Genomic DNA, 21,849 nt, shown 5'->3' with positions numbered 1-21,849 from the left:
AGTGAAGAGGCAACTCTGGGATGCTGGCCTTCTAGGCAGAGTTCCAGTGTCTGTGTTCTTTTGCCCATGTTTTTTTCTTTGCAACTCTGCCTAGAATGCCAGCATCCCGGAGTCGCCTCTTCACTGTTGACATTGAGACTGGTGTTTCGCAGGTACTATTTAATGAAGCTGCCAGTTGAGGACCTGTGATTTGCCTGTTTCTCAAACTAAACACTCTAATGTACTTGCCCTCTTGCCCTCGTGCACCGGGGCCTCCCACTCCTCTTTCTATTCTGGTTAGGGCCAGTTTGCGCTGTTCTGTGGTGGGAGTAGTATACAAATCAAATCAAATCTATTTATATAGCCCTTCGTACATCAGCTAATATCTCAGTGCTGTACAGAAACACAGCCTAAAACCCCAAACAGCAAGCAATGCAGGTGTAGAAGCACAGTGGCTAGGAAAAACTCCCTAGAAAGGCCAAAACCTAGGAAGAAACCTAGAGAGGAACCAGGCTATGTGGGGTGGCCAGTCCTCTTCTGGCTGTGCCGGGTGGAGATTATAACAGAACATGGCCAAGATCTTCAAATGTTCATAAATGACCAGCATGGTCCAATAATAATAAGGCAGAACAGTTGAAACTGGAGCAGCAGCACGGCCAGGTGGACTGGGGACAGCAAGGAGTCATCATGTCAGGTAGTCCTGAGGCATGGTCCTAGGGCTCAGGTCCTCCGAGAGAGAAAGAGAGAAACAGAGAATTAGAGAGAGCACACTTAAATGCACACAGGACACCGAATAGAACAGGAGAAGTACTCCAGATATAACAAACTGACCCTAGCCCCCCGACACATAAACTACTGCAGCATAAATACTGGAGGCTGAGACAGGAGGGGTCAGGAGACACTGTGGCACCACGGCACAACCTAAGGGGGGGGGGGGGGGGGGGGGGGGGGGGGGGGGGGCGCCAACCCAGACAGGAAGATCACATCAGTGACTCAACCCACTCAAGTGACGCACCCATCCCAGGGACGGTATGAAAGAGCCCCAGTAAGCCAGTGACTCAGCCCCTGTAATAGGGTTAGAGGCAGAGAATCCCAGTGGAAAGAGGGGAACCGGCCAGGCAGAGACAGCAAGGGCGGTTCGTTGCTGCAGAGCCTTTCCGTTCACCTTCCCACTCCTGGGCCAGACTACACTCAATCATATGACCCACTGAAGAGATGAGTCTTCAGTAAAGACTTAAAGGTTGAGACCGAGTTTGCGTCTCTTACATGGGTAGGCAGACCATTCCGTAAAAATGGAGCTCTATAGGAGAAAGCCCTGCCTCCAGCAGTTTGCTTAGAATTTCTAGGGACAATTAGGAGGCCTGCGTCTTGTAACCGTAGCGTAGGTGTAGGTATGTATGGCAGGACCAAATCAGAGAGATAGGTAGGAGCAGTGTTGTACCAGATCTTCAGTTTCTTGGCAATTTCTCGCATGGAATAGCCTTCATTTCTCAGAACAAGAATAGACTGATGAGTTTCAGAAGAAAGGTCTTTGTTTCTGGCCATTTTGAGCCTGTAATCGAACCCACAAATGCTGATGCTCCAGATACTCGACTACTCTAAAGAAGGACAGTTTAATTGCTTCTTTAATCAGTACAACAGTTTTCAGCTGTTAACATAATTGCAAAAGGGTTTTCTAATTACCAATTAGCCTTTGAAAATGACAAACTTGGATTAGCTAACACAACGTGCCATTGGAACACAGGTGTGATGGTTGCTGATAATGGGCCTCTGTACGCCTATGTAGATATTCCATTAAAAATCAGCCGTTTCCAGCTACAATAGTCATTTACAACATTAACAATGTCTACACTGTATTTCTGATCAATTATATGTTATTTTAATGGACAAAAAAATGTGCTTTTCTTTCAAAAACGAGGACATTTCTAAGTGACCCCAAACTTTTGAACGGTAGTGTATGTAAATTAGATATTTCTGTATTTCATTTTCAATAAATGTGCAAACATTTCTAAAAACATGTAAAAACATAATGGGGTATTGTGTACATATTTTGGTTAGGCCAGGGTGTGACTAGGGTGGGCATTCTAGTTTCTTTATTTCTATGTTTTCTATTTCTTTGTTTTTGGCCGAGTGTGGTTCCCAATCAGAGGCAGCTGTCTATCGTTGTCTCTGATTGGGAATCATACATAGGTAGCCTTTCCCCACCAGTGTTTAGTGGGTAGTTGTTTTCTGTATAGTTTATTTGCCTTACAGAACTGTTCGGGGTTCTCTTTGTTATTTTGTTTTGAGTGTTTTGATCAATAAATATCATGAACATTTACCATGCTGCGCTTTGGTCCATGCTTTCCGACGAGAGACGGAACACTACCAGTCACCGTTGCTTAGTTCTTTTATCAGTCAGATTTCAATGTTCTATGAGAACTCTTGGGCCGGTCAATCTCTTAACATAATTTACCCTAATGGGAAACTGATAAAGACTTTCTTTGGCTTGATAGGGTTTCAAAAGATCTTGATTACCACGATATGGCAGAAGTCTGCATCAATAGCTCTAGGAAGAAAAGCACCACTGCCAAACAAAAACAATCAATGGATGCAATTGGGCTCAACAGACAGGTTAAGGTTCTGAGGAACTTTTAACCTGTATCTTTTAAAGTTTCAGACGTATCGCAGACGTATCGCTGCCGAATGCTGTGGTAGCCTTGCTGGTATCTTTGAAAGTTGGTCCCCCGAGTTCCTTATTTTGGGTTCTTTTGCTAAATCTCACCAGCTCCAGGTGGCCTTTTCCAGGTACCTGCTCAGCTAATAGGGTGGCAGGTAGCCAGGCGATTAGAGCGTTAGAATATAGGGCATACTTTACTTTTACAAAGAGCCTGCTTCTGAAGCAGAATATTACCCTCAGCCTTTGAGGGCAAGGACATACAGTACCAGTCAAAAGTTTGGACACCAACTAATTTAAGGGTTTTTCTATATTTTTACTACTTTCTACATTGTATAATTATAGTGAAGACATCAAAACTATGAAATAACACATGGAATCCTATAGTCACCAAAAAAGTATTAAACAAATCAAAATATATTTTAGATTTTAGATTCTTCAAAGTAGCCACCCTGTGCCTTGACGACAGCTTTGCACAATCTTGGCATTCTCTCAACCAGCTTCATGAAGAATGCTTTTCCAACAGTTTGAAGGCATTCCCCCATATGCTGAGCACTTGTTGTCTGCTTCTCCTTCAATCTGCAGTCCAACTCATCCAAAACCATCTCATTTGGGTTGAGTTCGGATGATTCTGGAGGCCAGAACATCTGATGCAGCACCACCACTCTCCCTATTGGTCAAATAACCCTTACACAGCCTGGAGTTGTGTTTTGGGTCATTGTCCTGTTGAATAACAAATGTCCCACTAAGCGCAAACCAGATAGGATGGCGTATCGCTGCCGAATGCTGTGGTAGTCTTGCTGGTTAAGTATGCCTTGAATTCTAAATAAATCACAGACAGTGCCACCAGCAAAGCACTCCCACACCATCACACCTCATTCTCCATGCTTCACAGTGGGAACCACACATGCAGAGATCATCCGTTCACCTACTCTGCGTTTCACAAAGACACAGCGGTTGGAACCAAAAATCTCTAATTTGGACTCATCAGACCAAAGGACAGATTTCCACTGGTCTAATGTCCATTGCTTGTGTTTCTTGGCCCAAGCAAGTCCATTATTTGTATTGGTGTCTTTTAGTAGTGGTTTCTTTTCAGCAATTCGACCATGAAGGCCTGATTCACACAGTCTCCTCTGAACAGTTGATGTTGAGATGTGTCTGTTACTTGAACTCTGTGAAGCATTTATTTGGGCTGCAATCTGAGGTGCAGTTAACTCTAATGAAGTCATCCTCTCCAGCAAAGGTAACTCTGGGACTTCCTTTCCTGTGGCAGTCCTCATGAGAGCCAGTTTCCTCATAGCGGTTGATGGTTATTGCGACTGCACTTGACAAAATGTTCCTGATTGACTGACCTTCATGTCTTAAAGTAATGACGGACTGTCGTTTCTCTTTGCTTATTTGAGTTCTTCTTGCCATAATATGGACTTTGTCTTTTAACAAATAGGGTTATCTTCTGTATACCACCCCTACAACACAACTGACTGGCTCAAATGCATTAAGAAGGAAAGAAATTCCACAAATTAACTTTTAACAAGGTACACCTGTTAATTGAAATGCATTCCAGGTGACTACCTCATGAAGCTGGTTGAGGGTGGCTACTTTGAAGAATCTCAAATATGAAATCTATTTTGATTTGTTTAATACTTTTTTGGTGACTACATGATTCCATATGTGTTATTTCATAGTTTGATGTCTTCACTATTATTCTACAATGTAGAACATTTTTTTAATTATGAAAAACTCTGGAATGAGTAGGTGTGTCCAAACTTTTGACTGGTACTGTATATAAATAATAATTTGTTCTTAACTGACTTGCCTAGTTAAATAAAGGCTAAATAAAATAAAATAAAAATAAAAAGGCATTTGAGAATTATAATATATTGGATACTGTGCTATTTGGATTGCATGACAAGTTCTATACTATCCACTATTCTGCGACCACTACAAATTCTTCTGGATTGGTGCCAAAACCTTGTATCCCTACAGAGCTAGCTTCTGAAGCAAGCCTTTACAGAGTCTGACCTGACCACTGTCATAGCACTCCCGTAACACAGCTATGACAGTCTTACGAGTCGCATATCAGGCCATGGTGTCTAAAACACAGTGAATGAAATAAGAATCGAAAGCCACAATCCAGAAAACAACGAGACAGTAGGTTAACACAGGATGAGGTTTTTATTCGATACAAGGCAAATAGCTTTTAAAAGGGCCATTTGTAAAACAAGGAGTTTAAACCCAGATTATAGGACAACAATAACCCAATCCCTTATGTTCATTCCCATAATATGCTGTGAAGAAGAGGATTTGTACTTATTGTGGCGCTGCAGAGCATCAGGCAGCTTCACTGGGAAACATTTGCTCCTAAGGCCAGGTTTAATCCCTGTGTGGCGAGAAGCTATGATTTGATGAGCCAAAATGACAGAAGTATTAACACTTTACCGCTAAGGGGAAAAGTAATTAAATCCACCAGTCTGGTTGGGTGGTTGATGATGCCATTGTGACTCTTCTCAACATCTCCCTAAGAGTTGGATTGCATTGGATTGGCTTAATTGGCTCTAATGGCTAAATTGTCCTCGCTTCTCGCTTCATTAGCTTAGCGTTAGCTCTGTTTAAGTGCGAAGAGAGTCAAAGGGAGACGGTAATTGTCTGACTGTTAATGAAGGCATCACAGGGAAAGCTTCTAAATGTGACTCTTCTATAAACGTACAACGCTGCTAAGGTCTGCTGAAATGTCCCATCGTCAAGTGTATTTTTACCTTGCAAGCTTTCGTCAGATGTATTCCTCAATATAATTTTAAAGCTGACAGTTTAGCCAAATCAACTGCAATCTGAGGTTTTAACCAAATGGATGCACTGTGACTACCTGTATGCAGGTCATAACCAGAGTGATGAATAGTGGGAACAACAGGTGGGCTGAACAGTATGAACACAGGAGTCCCAGACAAAACATCTAAGTGTTTGTTTTATCTGTATAAGATACTAGTCAAAACAAAACCCACTTTGCTACGTTCGAAAGTTGCATCAAGTACAATACACAGAACTGGTCTATTCAGCACTACGACAATTATTGTATATTTTCATGTTGATCTTCTTGCTAGATCTCCTTCAAGATATCTAGCCCACCTGGTTAAATACAGTTTTTTTTTAACTAAGCCTACATTCCCAGTGCAGAATGATCAGTCCCTTGCCTAAATTGCCTCACTATCTAGTGCAACAGGTAATACCAACTAGATGACACCCTATCCTCCACAGCCCTCACTAAACCCTCCCCACATGAGCTAACCCAGATTACGGGTTGATATTCCAAAGAGGAGCAGATACAAAGGGATTTGGGAAAGTAAAGACATATGTTTTAGGCGATCGACAGGGAGGGATTTTGCCTCAGGGGAGCAGAGGGCTTTGGTGGGAATTGTCATCGTCAGGAGATTGGCCCTTATACTGAACCCATCTCTTTAAATGGGGGAGGAATTTTGGACAAATTAAGATCACAGCCTTATCTGGCTATGCATATTAGCAGAGTGGGGATGAGGGCAGACCTAGCATTAATTCCCTATTTATTTATTTATTTAACCAGGCAAGTCAGTTTAAGAACACATTTTTATTTACAATGACGGTCTATCCCGGGCCAAACCCTAACCGGGCGATGCTGGGTCAATTGTGTGCCACCCTATGGGACTCCCAATCACGGGCAGTTGCGATACAGCCTGGAATTGAACCAGGGTCTGTAGTAGTGCCTCTAGCGCTGAGACGCAGTGCCTTAGACCCCTGCGCCACTTGGTATCCCAAACATATATATAGGGTGGATATATGGCATTGCCTTCTAATGTCAATTCATCCACTGTTTGTTATTGGGCTAAAGGTATGTAACAGAACCTGGTCTAATTAAGCCCCCATATGGGTACTAAATAAATATGCATAATCTTATATTTACTGATATGTTATAATTGGCTCTAAAAGGCTGTTGTAGGTTCAACTCTTTCTGCACTGGTCAGAACATACCGTTTCTATCCAACCCAATAACATAAACCCTCAGTACTGCAGTTGGCTGCTCAAAATGGCTACATTACTTTACATGGGAGGCCACAAATGAATAGGTGCTCTGTCTGGGGATGCTGGTATTCCCACCCTGTAGCCCACCACCACCACTTCTCCTCCCTGCTGGCCTTCCCATTATAAGCTGCTGATTCAGTACTAATCACCCAGTCAGTGATGAGGTTGAGTCCTGGGCTCTCCAATCATCCTCCGTACTGAGCCCTCTCATTCTATAAAACTAACTGTGAGTATAAGGCTACAGCAGCTGATATGACCTAAAAAGAAACCATTGTTTAACATTGACTAGATGTTTCTGACATTTCCAACACCTTTGGTGACTCTGAAGTGAATACTTTTAACACTAACAGGGAGGCCCTTTTTGTTGTGACAGTACATAGGAACCCATGTCATTCAAACTCGTAACGCCTCGCACACTTTGTGTCAGAAATACTGTTGACTCAAAATGGCATACCCAGGCTGTGAGTACATACTGGAAACAGCTTTCTTGACCCTGTGGGAGAGCCAGGCTCATTTTAGTGCCTATATAACCTGATACAGAAAAATGCAACCATCTCTCAAGTGCAATGCAAACCGTAAATGACAATAAGCATGCAATAACTTTATTTTGTGGTTACCAGGGGGCAATTTCATAACTGATGATAAAAGCTTGTCAGTAATGGTTAGTTTCTCCATGAAATTCATTCCTTTGGGTCTTAGCTCCCTGTTCAACCCCAGAGGGTGTGAGATTTTTTTTCACCCCTCTCTGTTTTTTTTTGCCCCTTTTCTTTTTTCGAAGAGAAGGTGGATTATGGCAGAGGGGCTTTTGTTTAGATAAAGGGAGGGATTAGGAAGAGATTTGCCCCCATAAAGTTGTGGGCTTGATGGGCCTTTTATCCCTCCATGTTGCTAAAGCTGTGTTGCCTCTGGATTAGGATTTTACAATGGGGCCCCTTGTGCTGAGAGATCCGGGCCAGAGAGAGAGACAGACAGAGAGAGAGAAAGAGAGAGAGAGAGAGAGAGAGAGAGAGAGAGAGAGAGAGAGAGAGAGAGAGAGAGAGAGAGACAGACAGACAGACAGACAGACAGAGAGAGAGAAAGAGAGAGAGAGACAGACAGACAGAGAGAAATAGAAAGAGAGAGAGAGAGAGAGAGAGAGAGAGAGAGAGAGAGAGAGAAAGAGAGAGAGAGAGAGAGAGACAGGGAGAGAGAGAAAGAGAGAGAGAGAGAGAGAGAGAGAGAGAGAGAGAGAGAAGGGTGAGAGAGAAGGGCGAGAGAGAAGAAGGAGAGGGTGAGAAGAAAAAAGAGAGAGAGAAAAAATGGGGTAAAAGGTACAAATAGAAAGAACCTAGGGTAGAGAAAGGGGTGAGCCAGAAGGATAGAGAGACAAGGGTGAAAATAAGGGAGGGTGAGAAAAAAGAGAAAGGGATTGAGTGAAGAGTGAAAGAGGGGGAATTATACAGCTTTTAGAGAGAACTGACAGGTTGAAAACTTTTAGTGTGGGATTTGTTGAGGAGATCCTGAGATCTTGTCGCCAATAAAAGGATATCACCAGGATTCGGAGGAGTGGTGTTGACCATAAAACGAAAAATTGAGGTGTTCTTCAACGCAGGTATCTAATTAGGGAAATAAGGGAGTAAGTACATGGGGTTAAGATGGTTTGCTAATAACGTGTCTAAGAGATAGCTCCTGGCAAATTGCTTTGTTATTCTTGTCAAAAAAAAGGTCTCGTGGAAGTAGTCGATTCTAAACTACACATCAAAATGATTAATTGCCATGGGATGAACAGATGCTGAAATACCCTTGAATGGAGCCGCGGAGGCTAACGCTGGCTGGATTGCAGGCCTAATGTATTCATGAAGTTGCAGAAACACCATTAGGACTATTAATTAGCTATTAGCGAGCAGTATTCACTGTCAGTAATACACCCCCCCCCCCCCCCCCCCCCCCCCCAAAAAAAAAGTAGCCTACTATTTCATTCGTTTTCATGTAAATAGAATTGCAGGCAATCATCCAAAATGGAAATAATGTTCCCATAACCGCCATAACCGCGCCATTATCAACGTTTTATAGGCTGCCATCATATAACATAAATGTTTCAATTGGCGAAACACTTACATGACTAGACATAATATGGAGATCAATGAACAGGACATAGGCAATTAATACATGTATAGACGATTAGGTCTAAAAGCAACTCACATCAAAATTATTTGCATGATGTAAAGGCGAGAGTAAGATAAATCGTAAACTCAAGGGTCTAAAATAACAAGTGACAAGCCGCCAAAAACCCAGGATGGACCTTGGGATAGCTCCAGTCCCAGGACCGTGGGGTCATAATTCGGAGAGGTGAGGACACTTGGCAGGGCTCGAGAGGTATTCTTATTGGGAAGCTCTTGTGACACTTGGGCGTTTAAACCTTTCAGATGCGCCGGACAGTAGTCGCACTAAGCCCAGCGCAAAGCAGCTTTGGAGAAGAGGCGCTGAGAAGAACTCGTTCTCGCTTTAATTGCTTTAGAAACGGTCCTCACAAAGAGACACTGCCCAGATTTACCTCCCGTTTAAGTTCTTATTTCCATTGGTTCACAAGTTAATCCTCTTTCTTTCTCAGACCTCAAGAAGAAACCGAGTGATAGACGAAGGCAACAGAAACCAGAGAGGGACAAGAGTTTGTTTGCGGGGCAGATTGACAGTTGAGCCAAACTTTTTACAGTTGAAATGACTATACCATAACTGTAATAGTCTATGTATGCACGGTATATATCTGCAGATATACACAAAGACATAGCATAATAACCATAATAATAATTATTATTATTATTAATACTGGTAAAAACATAAATAAAAAAGGTAATTATTGTTGTGGTGATTGAATGTTATAACGTTGGAATTATATTCATTTCAATCACGCTCATTTAGCCAAGTAGCCTATGCATCATTTAGTTAACTAAGTAAATAGTCAAAAGTTTCACTTTTACAGTTGTACAAACCCGAGCACATAATTGAACCCCAAAACAGCCTAATTTAAAGCAAAGATGAGGACCAACTTCTAAGCGTGCAACTTCAGAATCAGAATTCTCTATTTGGACCATAAGGAGCAACAATAGACCTATACCACCTAATTGGAATATAGACAATATATATTACCTATTGTCGAAAGATCATGTGTAAAAACTACGTTATACCAATTTTCTTGGAAAATCGTAATCCTGTTTACTGCACAAATGTGCTATTGCTACCAGTTTCTCTAACTTTCATATAGAAAAACAAAAAAAACGCATTAGGATTCATCCCATGAAAAATCATATTTCATGTGGTTTAGTTTCAGACTGTAGATACTGACAGCAGTGCCTTAATTGGAATAGTAATTGTATAACATTGTTTACAGTGTGTAATTCGTGCGTAATGTCTACCCGTCTTTGGGTACCTGCAAAATACCTCTCACTCACTCTCTCTCTCTCTCTTTCTCTCTCTCCCTCTCTCTCTCTCTCTCTCTCTCTCTCACACACACACACACACACACACTCGCTCTCTCTCTCGGACAGAAGTATGTTTCCCAAAGACAGTTGCAGAACAGTCTATACTATACTAGTCCATACATATTCATGCATTTGAGTGCAATGCATATTTCAAAGGGGGCATGTGTTATATAGAGGGTGAAAATGCAATATTCTCTACTCCATAGGATATTTTGTTTGCAATTCAAATGTATGTGGATGAGAAACATGGTCAGAGATAAAACTACGGCTAGGATTTTGTCCCTGGCCCGCATTCCCAAATAATATTTTATAAAATATGCAAGCTTTACGTTAAAAGGCTACTTTGCGCTGCCCTTAATTCCCACCTAAACGGTTTTGCTCCGGGAGAAGAATCTTCTCTGCGACCCCTTCAAGAAGAGGAGGGCATTATTGTTTTAATCCTCTTACCCGCAGTCATTTGAAGACAGGGGTTTTTGGAGGCTGAGATGGCGTCTTGTCTTCCCTATCCTAGCCCAAATCCTTCAAGGCCGGGTGAGATTCTAAAGGCACTAGCCTGGCATCTTTTTGCAATCTCTCCAAAAGTCTTTGCACCGCGCTCTCTCCTCCAATGGCATGAGGAAAGCCGAAATACAAATAAAACCAACGTATGAGGTTTTCCAAAACCCAAAACCGTATGAAGTTTTCCAAAACCCAAAGAGATCCATGTACATCACTAATGCCAAAGTATTCTGAGGAATATACATTTCATTTCTCAGAAAAAATACATTCAGAAATATTTGATAAAAAAAAAACACAAAATAATGTTAGACCCTGCAACCACAATGTCTGTCACTGGTCATAGGAAACACTGACGTTACCACACTGAAGTTAAAACAGGCTCCTTTGTCAATTTATAAATCAATACAATTCATTATTATAAAATTATCAAAAATATTAGAAAATAAGTATTGAATATTGTTTTATCTTTTTAAAGATAATTGAACAGCGTTTAAATTCTGGAAATGTCATCCATCTCCCAATTAGGGGCTACTCAATTCACTGATCCAATTCCCTCAAAGGCAAGAAAAATCGAAGTATACTTGTTTTTACGTCTTGCTTTCCAGAATTTAAAGGAGATGATACTCTTCTTAATCCATGAATTGACTGAATGTTTATCAATTCAAACGCAAATGCGAAACAAATACATGTTGATTGCATATGGGAATCCGCATACATCATGTTCTGAAGTTGATGATTTCGAATATAGGTATGGTCATTGGCCAAACGTCCGCTACTAATGGTGGAGAAAGAGCCTCTTTATTTGATTGACAGCTTCAAGGACCACTAGAAAGCTAACATGACCTCACAGAGCACGCTTTAAAATCCCTCATCAGCTCATGGCCCAGTAGATGGCAGCCTACAATGTTTAGCGCGAGACGCACAGGATTCAGACACGCGTAAAGTAGCAGAGCACGCGTTTCACACAGAACTATATGGACTTGTAGTCGTTCGTTCCCAATCGCATGAAGAGCACGAGAAAGGTGGACATTATTAACAAGGAGCCATAGCAATAATACGAATCTTAAGAAAATCACTTCAGAATCGGGATACACTTCCAAGCAGCACAACATCCAAAGACAACTCGGCTGACTAAGCAAGAGGTAAGAACTTTTAGGACATCTCTGGGACTGGGTCAACTTGTTAACAGCATTGACAGGTTGGTTACAACAGTGTTGATACACATGTGGTGGAACAATATTTACATTATTGGTGCACACTTTAATCGTATAATAAACCTAATGGTAATTGCACGATATGATATTATGTTTTACAAGACGTTGTCGATCAAATATCGAGCAAGCATTTACAGTATAGCGAGCACAGTAAAATTGTTTTGGCTGCAGATGTGAAGGACTTGACATAAGTGATAAAGTAGGCCTATTCAATTGGTAACGATTCAAGTACATTTTTGTAGAATTAAAATGAGGACATCCAAAAGGGAATGAGAGATCTTGCAAAAAAAATGGTACATAAAAAAATAAATCAAATTAATATGTAGATATACAGGGTTTTGTGGAAGTACTTCAGTCATTTCCATCTGGGAATTATGACGCAATAATTTGTTGAGCGCATGAGGATTTCATGGCCTGGTATTGTAACTGATATAGGCATAACAGCTACATTTCATGTCATTTCCCTTTCATAATTATTAACATTCAGGATGATGAAGTACATTTTCAACCCTCAGATCTATAGGTTCAGATTAAACAAACAAAAAAGTGTTTTATTTTATCTTTCGTTTAGCAGGGAGTCGCCATTGAGACTGGTGTCGCTTTTTAAAGGAAGCTCTGCATATACCATTTCATGGAACTATAAAATCAAAAACAATATCAAATAAGTCAAATACAAAAAACAACACAAATTGCACAGACCCATGCCATTGTGTCCATATGAAATTGCAATTAAATTGTTTAAACTAATTGTAAATTAACGAATAGTTTGTCAGGACTAGTGGTTATGGCTACGTTGTTAAACCCGTGTTGCCTCCGCCTCCTCACGTTAAATTCGCTAATCAAACACTTTTCTCGCGGATATGAACAGTCTGGAATACAAAATATGACTCTGACACCCCAAAGGGCAGATTGTCGCTTGCCATACACCTCCGGCCGAAGGGTTTTTAGCAATAAAATGTTTCCTAATTTAGTCAGATCAAAGGGTTGCAATGTACATGCCAAATTTCATAATGCTGTTTTAATAACCGAAGCTTTGAACAGTGCTGCCTGGGGCACTCAAAAACGTACAACCCGGAGAAGGGATAGGCACATGAATAGACAACAATGGCAGCTAGACAGAATAAGTAGGTTTGTGTGGTAAATATGGTAGGCCTATCATAACAGTACAAATATCAATAACAATAAAATGCATGAAAAACGTGAAAGTACAAAATAAGAATTAGTATGAGTAAGTAGCCTCGGTATCTTTCGCTCTACTCATGCACGTGCACATGGACGCACACACACGCACGCACGCTGTTGAACCGCACTGTATGTCCGTCGGTGTCAGCGTTGCTGATAAATGGAGAGCCTCGCAGTCGAAACCTATTTGCACTTCCATTAGACGGGGAGCCAAATGGGGATCAACATGCATATTTTACCCACGGAGAAGCCATACATCTCAGCCAAAACGTTGCCCCGCGGGGCGATGGGATAAGAGACCGAGAGAGAGGGGAGGGAGGAAAGCGGGCCCATTCAACTCAAATACTCGGGGGACCAAAGTAAATGTTTAGCGAAGCACCGTCCTTCTGTCCAGGCGAATTAACCTATTCCCTCTTGCCCTGTGATCACATTCATCAGGCACTGCAGTGTAATAGGTTGGAAATAGGCACTGCGGGCGTCATTCATACACACAGCTCCCTCATGCACACAGCTCCCTCATTTACACACAGAACATGGACAGCAGCTTCACGGTGTTATAGGTCAGATTTTATTGCTGAGATTAGGAGTTGTTACAAAAAGTTTCATAATGCAAAAAGGGGAAAAATGGCAAATTCCTATTTATTTGGATGGAGTGTTTGATTCCTTCACTTGATTTAATTGTTACTCAAACACATTTTTATTTATTTTATTTTTACGGAGTCAATGCTGAGACCAACGTCTCCTTTCCTCCAGATGAGCCCTGTTTAGCACAACAATGCACATCAAAAAACAATATACACATCCACATTCAAATACACGTTATTATAAACAACAATACATGAAAAGCAAAACGCAATGATAAAAAACAGATACATTCTGTAGTGATGGTGCTTTGGCCTAAAAGAGATCTCTATTTGAACGCAATCAAATATTGAAATAAACGTTGTAATAATACAACTGTCAAAATCATTCATAATGTAATATCGATAGGTCTAACATTATAAAATAACAATAATAGAAAATAACAGTTTACCAGGCCTATTACATTGTTGTGTAGGTTACAACTATATCATTTAAGGTCTTACTATATCATAAATTAACATCATTAAGGGATTAAGTGACATTGAATTAAGTATTGTCAAGGGTAATGAAGTCAATGAACTTCAAGCAAAGGCTTACTTCTCAAGCATGTTAGCAATTACAGTTAATATTCAATTAAATACATCAATTTGATCCTTATCACAGACTGCATTAAGTGCAGCGTCACTTAAAAAAAAATGAATTGCGTGTGGATTAAATTCTTGACTGAATTTGAATTATCACAGCCTCCTTTAGCCTTGGGCAAGACTTGAGGCAGTTCATTCTGTTGTATAATGTTCTTATGTACAATTTAATATGTATAAATTGACTAGAATAAATATGAGTCTCAATGCGCTCTTATATCAAGCTTATCTTCTAGGTTGTGGTGATAGAATCAAGATACAGTCAATGAGCAATTGAGCACCATGATATTTCGAAAACGACTAACTATTTGAATGACTTGAATAGGCCGACGTACATTTTCAATCAGCCGAATGACGCATGGACATATACCCTTTTTGGTTTAATTTAAATCAAAACATTCATATTGTACATATTCTTTGCCCCCAGTAACCCATAGTGAACTTCCCCAAATCAAATCGTATTTGTCACATGCGCCGAATACAACAGTATACCTTACCGTGAAATGCCTACTTTCAAGCTCTTAACCAACAATGCAGTTAAGAAGAATAAGAGTTATGAAAATATTTACTAAATGAACTAAAGTTAAAAAATAGTAACACAATAAAATAACAATAGGAGGCTAATGGCTGGAGTCTTTAGCCATTTTTAGGGCCTTCCTCTGACGCCTGTTATAGAGATCCTGAATGGCAGGAAGCTTGGCCCCAGTGATGTACTGGGCCATACGCACTACCCTCTGTAGCGCCTTGTGGTCGGATGCCGAGCTGTTGCCATACCAGGTGGTGATGCAACCAGTCATGCTCTCGATGGTGCAGCTGTAGAACTTTTTGAGGATCTGAGGATTCTGTTTCGCCCATCCTGAACTGGCCAATGAAAATAGACCTAAAGGAGCACAGACACCAGCGAAGATGAAAACATTAGAGGCCTAGCATGTCAAAATGCTACAGTGAGGCAATTTAAGACTTTAGGAAACCTCTCCCCCTTCCAAATCTCCTGATACCTGCCATGCATGGGAATATTTATATATTTTCTCTCTGTTATAATCATAACCGCTTGAGCCTCGAAGATGTCTCTTCTTGTCAAAGACCTCGACACTAACATGTATCTATCTAATCGTGTCCTGAAGCATTTCATTTTATCTATGAAAATTTTAAAGGGGAAAATAATAACCTACAAAAATGCAGGATGAGATATTTTGCCTCGGAGACCTACATATAACCCACTGGCCACAGACGTCAATTCAACGTATATTCCACGTTGGTTCAACATAATTTCATTGAAATGACGTGGAAACAGCGTTGTTTCAACCAGCGAGCCCAGTGGGAAGGCTTTGATTCATTTTCTGTAAAGTTGTTCTGTCCAATAAAATGAAGGATATACTTTTAATTAGACTTATTATAAAACACATTTTCTAACCTTTATTTAACTAGGCAAGTCAGTTAAGAACACATTCTTATTTACAATGACGGCAGAACGACAGGGGCAGAACGACAGATTTGTACCTTGTCAGCTCGGGATTCGATCTAGCAACCTTTCGGTTATTGGCCCAACACTCTAGGCTACCTGCCACAAGAAAAGTTTGATTAGCGAATTTCACGTAAGGAGGCAACACGGGTTAACAACGTAGCCTAAATATAAACCAACATGGTCCAACAAATAGTAGGCCTAGTTAAAAAGAACTAAAGTGGCTACTAAAATTCATAGGCTAACCGAATGAGATAATTCAGTAGGCCTAGCTAAAGCATTGGTATTGACAGAACAGCCTATCATTACCGTTCAATATAATACATTTGTCATTTAGCAGACGCTCTTAATTAATCAGAGCGATTTACAGTAGTCCTTTTCTTACTTGCATGTACTGGTCCCCCGTGGGAATAAAACCCACAACCCTGGCATTGCATGTGCCATGCTCTACAAACGGAGCCACACGGGACCTCTTTGACTTCAGGTTGCCATCCCGGCGTGGAACAAATCTTGTTATATCATCTCCAAAGCGTTTCATCAACGCAATGATCTCTCAACGCGGCGCTTTCAAAGGGGATTTGCGCTTTTGCTGCGATCACAGGGAAAGTAAGTAAATAAATTCCTTCATAAGGCATCCGTTACGCTTTACTACGTGAACGAGTGCCACTTACACCCTACCCCAATTAAAATAATTGTGTATAATGAATGGCTTGAACCAAGCGATAATTGGATATGAATGGTTAACGTTTTTGTCCAGATATTAAAATGTATTGCCCCTGAGCCATACGTCTACCTTAACGAAATGAAATGCGTCTGTATGCGATTCAAATGACCACGTCGTTGGCTATTACAAGCACCACACGACTCTGATAACTTTAACATGAACAACTTAAGTCATGGTTTGTCAAGGATTAACCAACCTTGGTTGCACAGATAAACACAAAGGTCTGCAAAACTACAACTTTATATGAGGTGATCAAATTATGAACTGCAATATGCATAAACTGCAAGTGCACCACTGTCTACACACAACATATCCTGAACTGTCAGATCATTAAACCAACAGTGAATTTAGACCGTTCATTACGCGCGTATCTAAAATGGGAACGTTTATGCATGGAACAATAGCCTGTCAAACTCTCCGGACAGATAGCCAAATGGAAACATTCAAGCAAATGCTAACATGATCTATGCTTGTTTTCCAACAGGTAGTGCCCGTCATGCAGCACTATGGAGTGAACGGCTACTCTCTCCACGCGATGAACTCCCTGAGCGCAATGTACAACCTGCACCAGCAGGCCGCGCAACAGGCGCAACACGCGCCAGACTACCGACCTTCTGTGCACGCGCTCACCCTCGCGGAGAGACTGGCTGGTAATTTAGTCCAACAAATAAACTTTTACACACACTAGGCATCACCTTTGATGATCACTTTCTGACATATCCCCCTATAGGATAGGGTACTATCCAATTAATTAAACTTGCCGTGTTTCTTCTCTTCCAACGGCTGCACATTTCAAGACATCATTCTGGAGGCTCGCTACGGGTCCCAGCACCGCAAACAGCGCCGGAGTCGCACCGCGTTCACCGCACAGCAGCTCGAGGCACTGGAGAAGACCTTCCAGAAGACCCACTACCCCGATGTTGTGATGCGCGAGCGCCTGGCCATGTGCACGAACCTCCCCGAGGCCCGCGTGCAGGTAACTAATTAATTAACATTCCGAATGCATGGTACCTGTAGATTGAAACACAAACAATATTGGTTATTGTACCTGAATTATAATTCATGAAATATATTTACCACTGGCTAAACATTGCAGAAAAAAAAGACTTTAGTAATTTGCAATTCTTCTTGGCTTGTCTTAAAGATAAACAGTAGGCAGACCTACACCAATGTAACACACATGTACATCCACAACCATTTGGCTTAATCTCTTGCACACTGAGTATGCTTCTGACTGTCTCCCAATATGGCAACCTTTCAAACAGGTGTGGTTCAAGAACCGCCGGGCCAAATTCCGCAAGAAGCAGCGTAGCCTGCAGAAGGAACAGCTCCAGAAACAGAAGGAGGCCAACCTAGAGGGAGGTGACGAGGAGGAGGCTCCCACCACCATCACTCCAGAGAACCAGCTCCCCCCATCCTCTTCCTCCTTAGAGGTTGAGGGTCCGCCCCTTCTGTTGGTGCCGGAAATTAGCGTGGAGTTGAACGTGACCTCGGCGGAGCAGTCAGGCAGCGAGTCGGCCACAGAGGACAATGCCACCGATAAGGAGGAGGAGTCTAACCCACAGAGGGAGGAGTTAAAGAGTGAAAGGGTGATCACACCCGGCAACGTCTCTCCACCCTGCAAACGACTTAGCCCCAAACCTGGTAAAGGACAAGCTCTTGTGACTGGCACTTGTACAGCTCTAATATACTGTAGCTGGGGGGGCATTATCAATCAGAGAATTCCTTTAGCATGGTCAATAAAGAGTAAACATATGAAAAGCTCACATTGTTGCCCAACATCAGTTCATTTGTCATACTGGCAAATGAAGAAGTGGCACAACAGCTTTGCTGGTTCTTTGTTAGTTCTACATATGTCTGCCTCCCTGCCCACCAGTAAAACGTAGTTTAATGTTATTGACTCATGCTTTTTCCCCTTTCCCAGAATCCCCTATGGTCTCCCGGTCTGTGACGCCCTCTTCCAGTGGTGTCAGCGGTGGGATCTCCCAGAGCCACTCCTACTCCTCCTCCCCGCTCAGCCTCTTCTGCCTGCAGGAGCAGTTCCGCCAGCACATGGCTGCCACCAACAACATGGCACTCTACCCTTCCTTCGACATGGGCACCACCCCAACTCTGCCCTACCTGGGCATGAATGTCAACATGTCTCCGGCGCCGCTGGGCTCCCTGCCCTGCCAATCCTACTACCAGTCCCTGTCCCACCACGCAGCGCAGCAGGTGTGGAACAGTCCCCTGCTCCAGGCCTCCGGAGGGCTCCCCAGCCAAAACAGCAAGACCACCAGCATCGAGAACCTCCGGATGCGGGCCAAGCAGCATGCGGCCTCCCTGGGACTGGACACGCTGCCTAACTAAGCCCAGGATCTTCGTGCGACCTAGCTGGGAGATCGGTACTACATCCTACCCATCCCTTGTCTGTAACCTCCGTAGCCCTACAGGAACCATATTCTCCACCAGATGGTTTCGGGGCATTAGTAGCCAGAGTTTTGAAAACCAAAATGGCAAATCACCCTGGACCGAGTTCTCTCCTGCTTCTTGCTTTATCAGTTGCCTAACGTCTGGGATTGCACAGGCTATACACAGGATCGCTAAAGCAGAGCAAATACACTTCATACGTATTTACCTGTCTAGTGTTGCACTTGGTGATAAAGACTTTGCAATGTAATGTTTACAGATAAAAGATGAATTTAGGCCGTTTTAAGGGAATTTGGGTCTTCAAGGGGGAAAATACATTTGTGCCAGCATTGGTGGCATTGAGAGACTATTTGTACCGTGGGGCCATTACCATTTCAATTAGGTCATGTAGGTACCTAGCACATTCTAAAAACGCAAGCACATACATAAATATAAACTCAAGCCATGTTCTCCTCAATATCCTAATTAGAAGTGACTAATTTATCAGTTTAATGCCCAGTATTAAATCATGTTGCACAGAGACTGGCTTGGTAATGAGAAAATAATTTCAGTGACTAAAGGTGCAAAGCTTTTAATTACATTTTGCCCTGGGCAGAGGGGAGGGGAGCATATGCAATTATGAACATTCACACTATTTATGATTCCCTTATACGTAACTTGGTAACAGCATCCCTCCACAAACAGAATAGGGGGCCTTTAGGGCTGGGGGGCGGGGGTAGTCTCCAGTACTTTCTGTTGTACTCTTTAAGCACTTTAAGGAGTGGCCAATCTTTAAATTGTAGTCAATTATGCACCTGGGATTCTCTCTGTGCTGGGATCCCATCAAGTCCATCCACTCCAATAATGTAAATAATTGTAATATGTAAATTAAGAAGAAAAATAAGTCTATCTATTAATGTTTACTGATAAGGCAAATGTAAAGGTGTTCATATGTTGTTAATTGATCATAAACTGTCCAAGTTGGCAATTCCTATAGTTGTCAGAGTTGTACAATAGTATTTAAACGGCTCACGCCATTCCATTACCTTCTATTCCCTGGACTACTGAAGCTATACTGTCTGTTCTACATTTGAGTTCCATTGTGGCTGTGATTGTAAAAGTTCTACTGTTTCTCTCCAGCCTGTCATACTAACTGGTCCCGTGGTAGATTTTAAATGTTGGCGAGACTAATCTGGAAACCATAGGCATTATCATTTTCTCTCTTTAACAATGTAAGTTTGAAAAGTGATGTTGTAAAATAAATCCTAAATAAAGCCATGCTTGGTCTTTACATACTGTAGCTTCCTTCTCTTGGTTCTTGTTCTCACATGACAAAGCCACAGCTAAGGATTTTACAATCAGTCTTCTTCCAGGGGAGGAAGGAGTGCAGTGTGGAGGAAGGGAATTCACTTTTAGAGGAATAGAATGTGAGAAACGAGGGGGAAAAGGAAGGTGACAGGGATAACGAGAGGGAAAGACAGGCAATATACAGTATGGTAACACTTTACTTGACACCCAATGTCATAACACATTAGGACACGGTCATAACCTGTCATTATGGTCATAACACTCATGACCCATACATTTACACTTGTTGTGACATATATTGCGTTATTTTAAGGCTGGTTATGACACCTACATAAGTGTGTCAAAACCCACATTTATTCAAATTAGTTTCTTTCCCTGCCAAGAAGTTTCCTTTCGTTTGAAAGTAACAAAAAAAAAAATCAGTTGTAATGAATTCTTGTAGAAAATAGACTTCATGACACTGTTATGACCATCATAATCATATAAGCCAGATAGGCCTATCATGTACATGACCTTATGTCAGTAGTCAGTCAAAAAGAGGGTGTTTTGTCCTGCTCCTGAAACCTGCTCCTGCATTCATCCCAGTCATCAGCAGCAGAGCATTGGGCTAGGTGCATGTCTGACCTCAATGTGTGTGCAATTACAATAATAATTGAATATGGTAAATAAAATAAAAATATATAACATAAAAATACTGTTGACACATAGGCTATGGTGTAATGGAATGTTTTGCCTTGTGTGCTAGGTTTTATGGGTTTTACACTCTTATGTAGGTGTCAAAACCAGTCATAAAATAACACAATATATGTCACAACAGGTCTAAATATATGTGTCAGGAGAATGTTATGACCATATATTAACAGGTTATGACAAGTTAGGTCAGCTGTTCTGACATATTATGACATGGTTATGACTGTGTCATAATGTGTTAGGACGCTGGGTGTCAAGGAAAGTGTTACCCCGAAAATATATATAAAAAACAGGAAAAGGTCAGAGAGCGAGAGAGAAAGAGAGCGAGAGAGAAGAAGGTAATCAGGAGAAATAAACAGCACAGGGGACATAAGCCATCCCCGATGAATAAGCAGCCTATTATCCTGAAGAATGGCGACCTGGGGCGGTGATTATGCTGCTATTATATCTTAAACAGCGTGGTTTGTCAAAATGCACAAGACCCCCCCCCCCCTCCTCTCTCACACACACACACACACCTTCCCCCCTCTGATAGCGTTCTAGGTTAGGATCGCTGCAATCCCCACCAACACCATGTTAACTGCCTCCTAGCTCTGCCTACTAAACTGCATGTTGATTGCCTGGCTGTGACATTGTTCAACTGCTAATTGATTTATCCTCGTTAGATATATCCTCCCTAACGGTGTAAAATGCAATCTGTTATGGATAAACACTTCCTCAAAAGTGGATACATGGGACAACAACCCAGTTTAGCATAGTGTTAATGTGAATGTAACAACTTTTCTCAACCTTGCTGTGTGTTATTACATTGTAGGTGTCCTATTTAAAAGGGCATCCTTGCTATAACACAGATATGCCTCTCGATATGTAAAGCTGAATTTCCTTGTTATTCCGGGTAGCAATTTTCCCCTGGGATGATTTTGAACCAGCAAACTATGACAACACTACCAAGTGGTCTTTATCCAACCCCCAAACACATCAATGTAGGGACACACAGATACACACACCAGTGCCTGA

At 41.7% G+C, this 21,849-nt stretch overlaps 1 protein-coding gene across 1 annotated transcript; it reads left to right on the top strand.

Moving 5' to 3' along the window:
* Positions 1 to 11,548: 11,548 nt before the first annotated feature.
* On the top strand, positions 11,549 to 20,743 carry LOC110508938 (diencephalon/mesencephalon homeobox protein 1-A-like). The gene is made up of 5 exons (XM_021589861.2): positions 11,549 to 11,783; positions 16,931 to 17,096; positions 17,244 to 17,422; positions 17,712 to 18,090; positions 18,371 to 20,743. The coding sequence occupies exons 2-5, from the start codon at positions 16,943 to 16,945 to the stop codon at positions 18,793 to 18,795; spliced, it is 1,137 nt and encodes a 378-aa protein (XP_021445536.2). The 5' UTR covers positions 11,549 to 11,783; positions 16,931 to 16,942; the 3' UTR covers positions 18,796 to 20,743.
* The last annotated feature ends 1,106 nt before the right edge of the window (positions 20,744 to 21,849 follow it).

The sequence above is a fragment of the Oncorhynchus mykiss genome, chromosome 28, assembly GCF_013265735.2.
Source record: "Oncorhynchus mykiss isolate Arlee chromosome 28, USDA_OmykA_1.1, whole genome shotgun sequence".
In the NCBI taxonomy this organism is placed as follows: Eukaryota; Metazoa; Chordata; class Actinopteri; order Salmoniformes; family Salmonidae; genus Oncorhynchus; species Oncorhynchus mykiss.
This window is presented reverse-complemented; position numbering and strand designations above follow the sequence as displayed.

What these genes read in the sequence shown, in the direction of transcription:
- LOC110508938 (XM_021589861.2), top strand. Translation starts at nt 16,943, where the DNA reads ATGCAGCACTATGGAGTGAACGGCTACTCTCTCCACGCGATGAACTCC. An exon ending in CCTCGCGGAGAGACTGGCTG is followed by an intron (nt 17,097 to 17,243) that starts GTAATTTAGTCC and finishes GCACATTTCAAG; the next exon opens with ACATCATTCTGGAGGCTCGC. An exon ending in TCCCCGAGGCCCGCGTGCAG is followed by an intron (nt 17,423 to 17,711) that starts GTAACTAATTAA and finishes CCTTTCAAACAG; the next exon opens with GTGTGGTTCAAGAACCGCCG.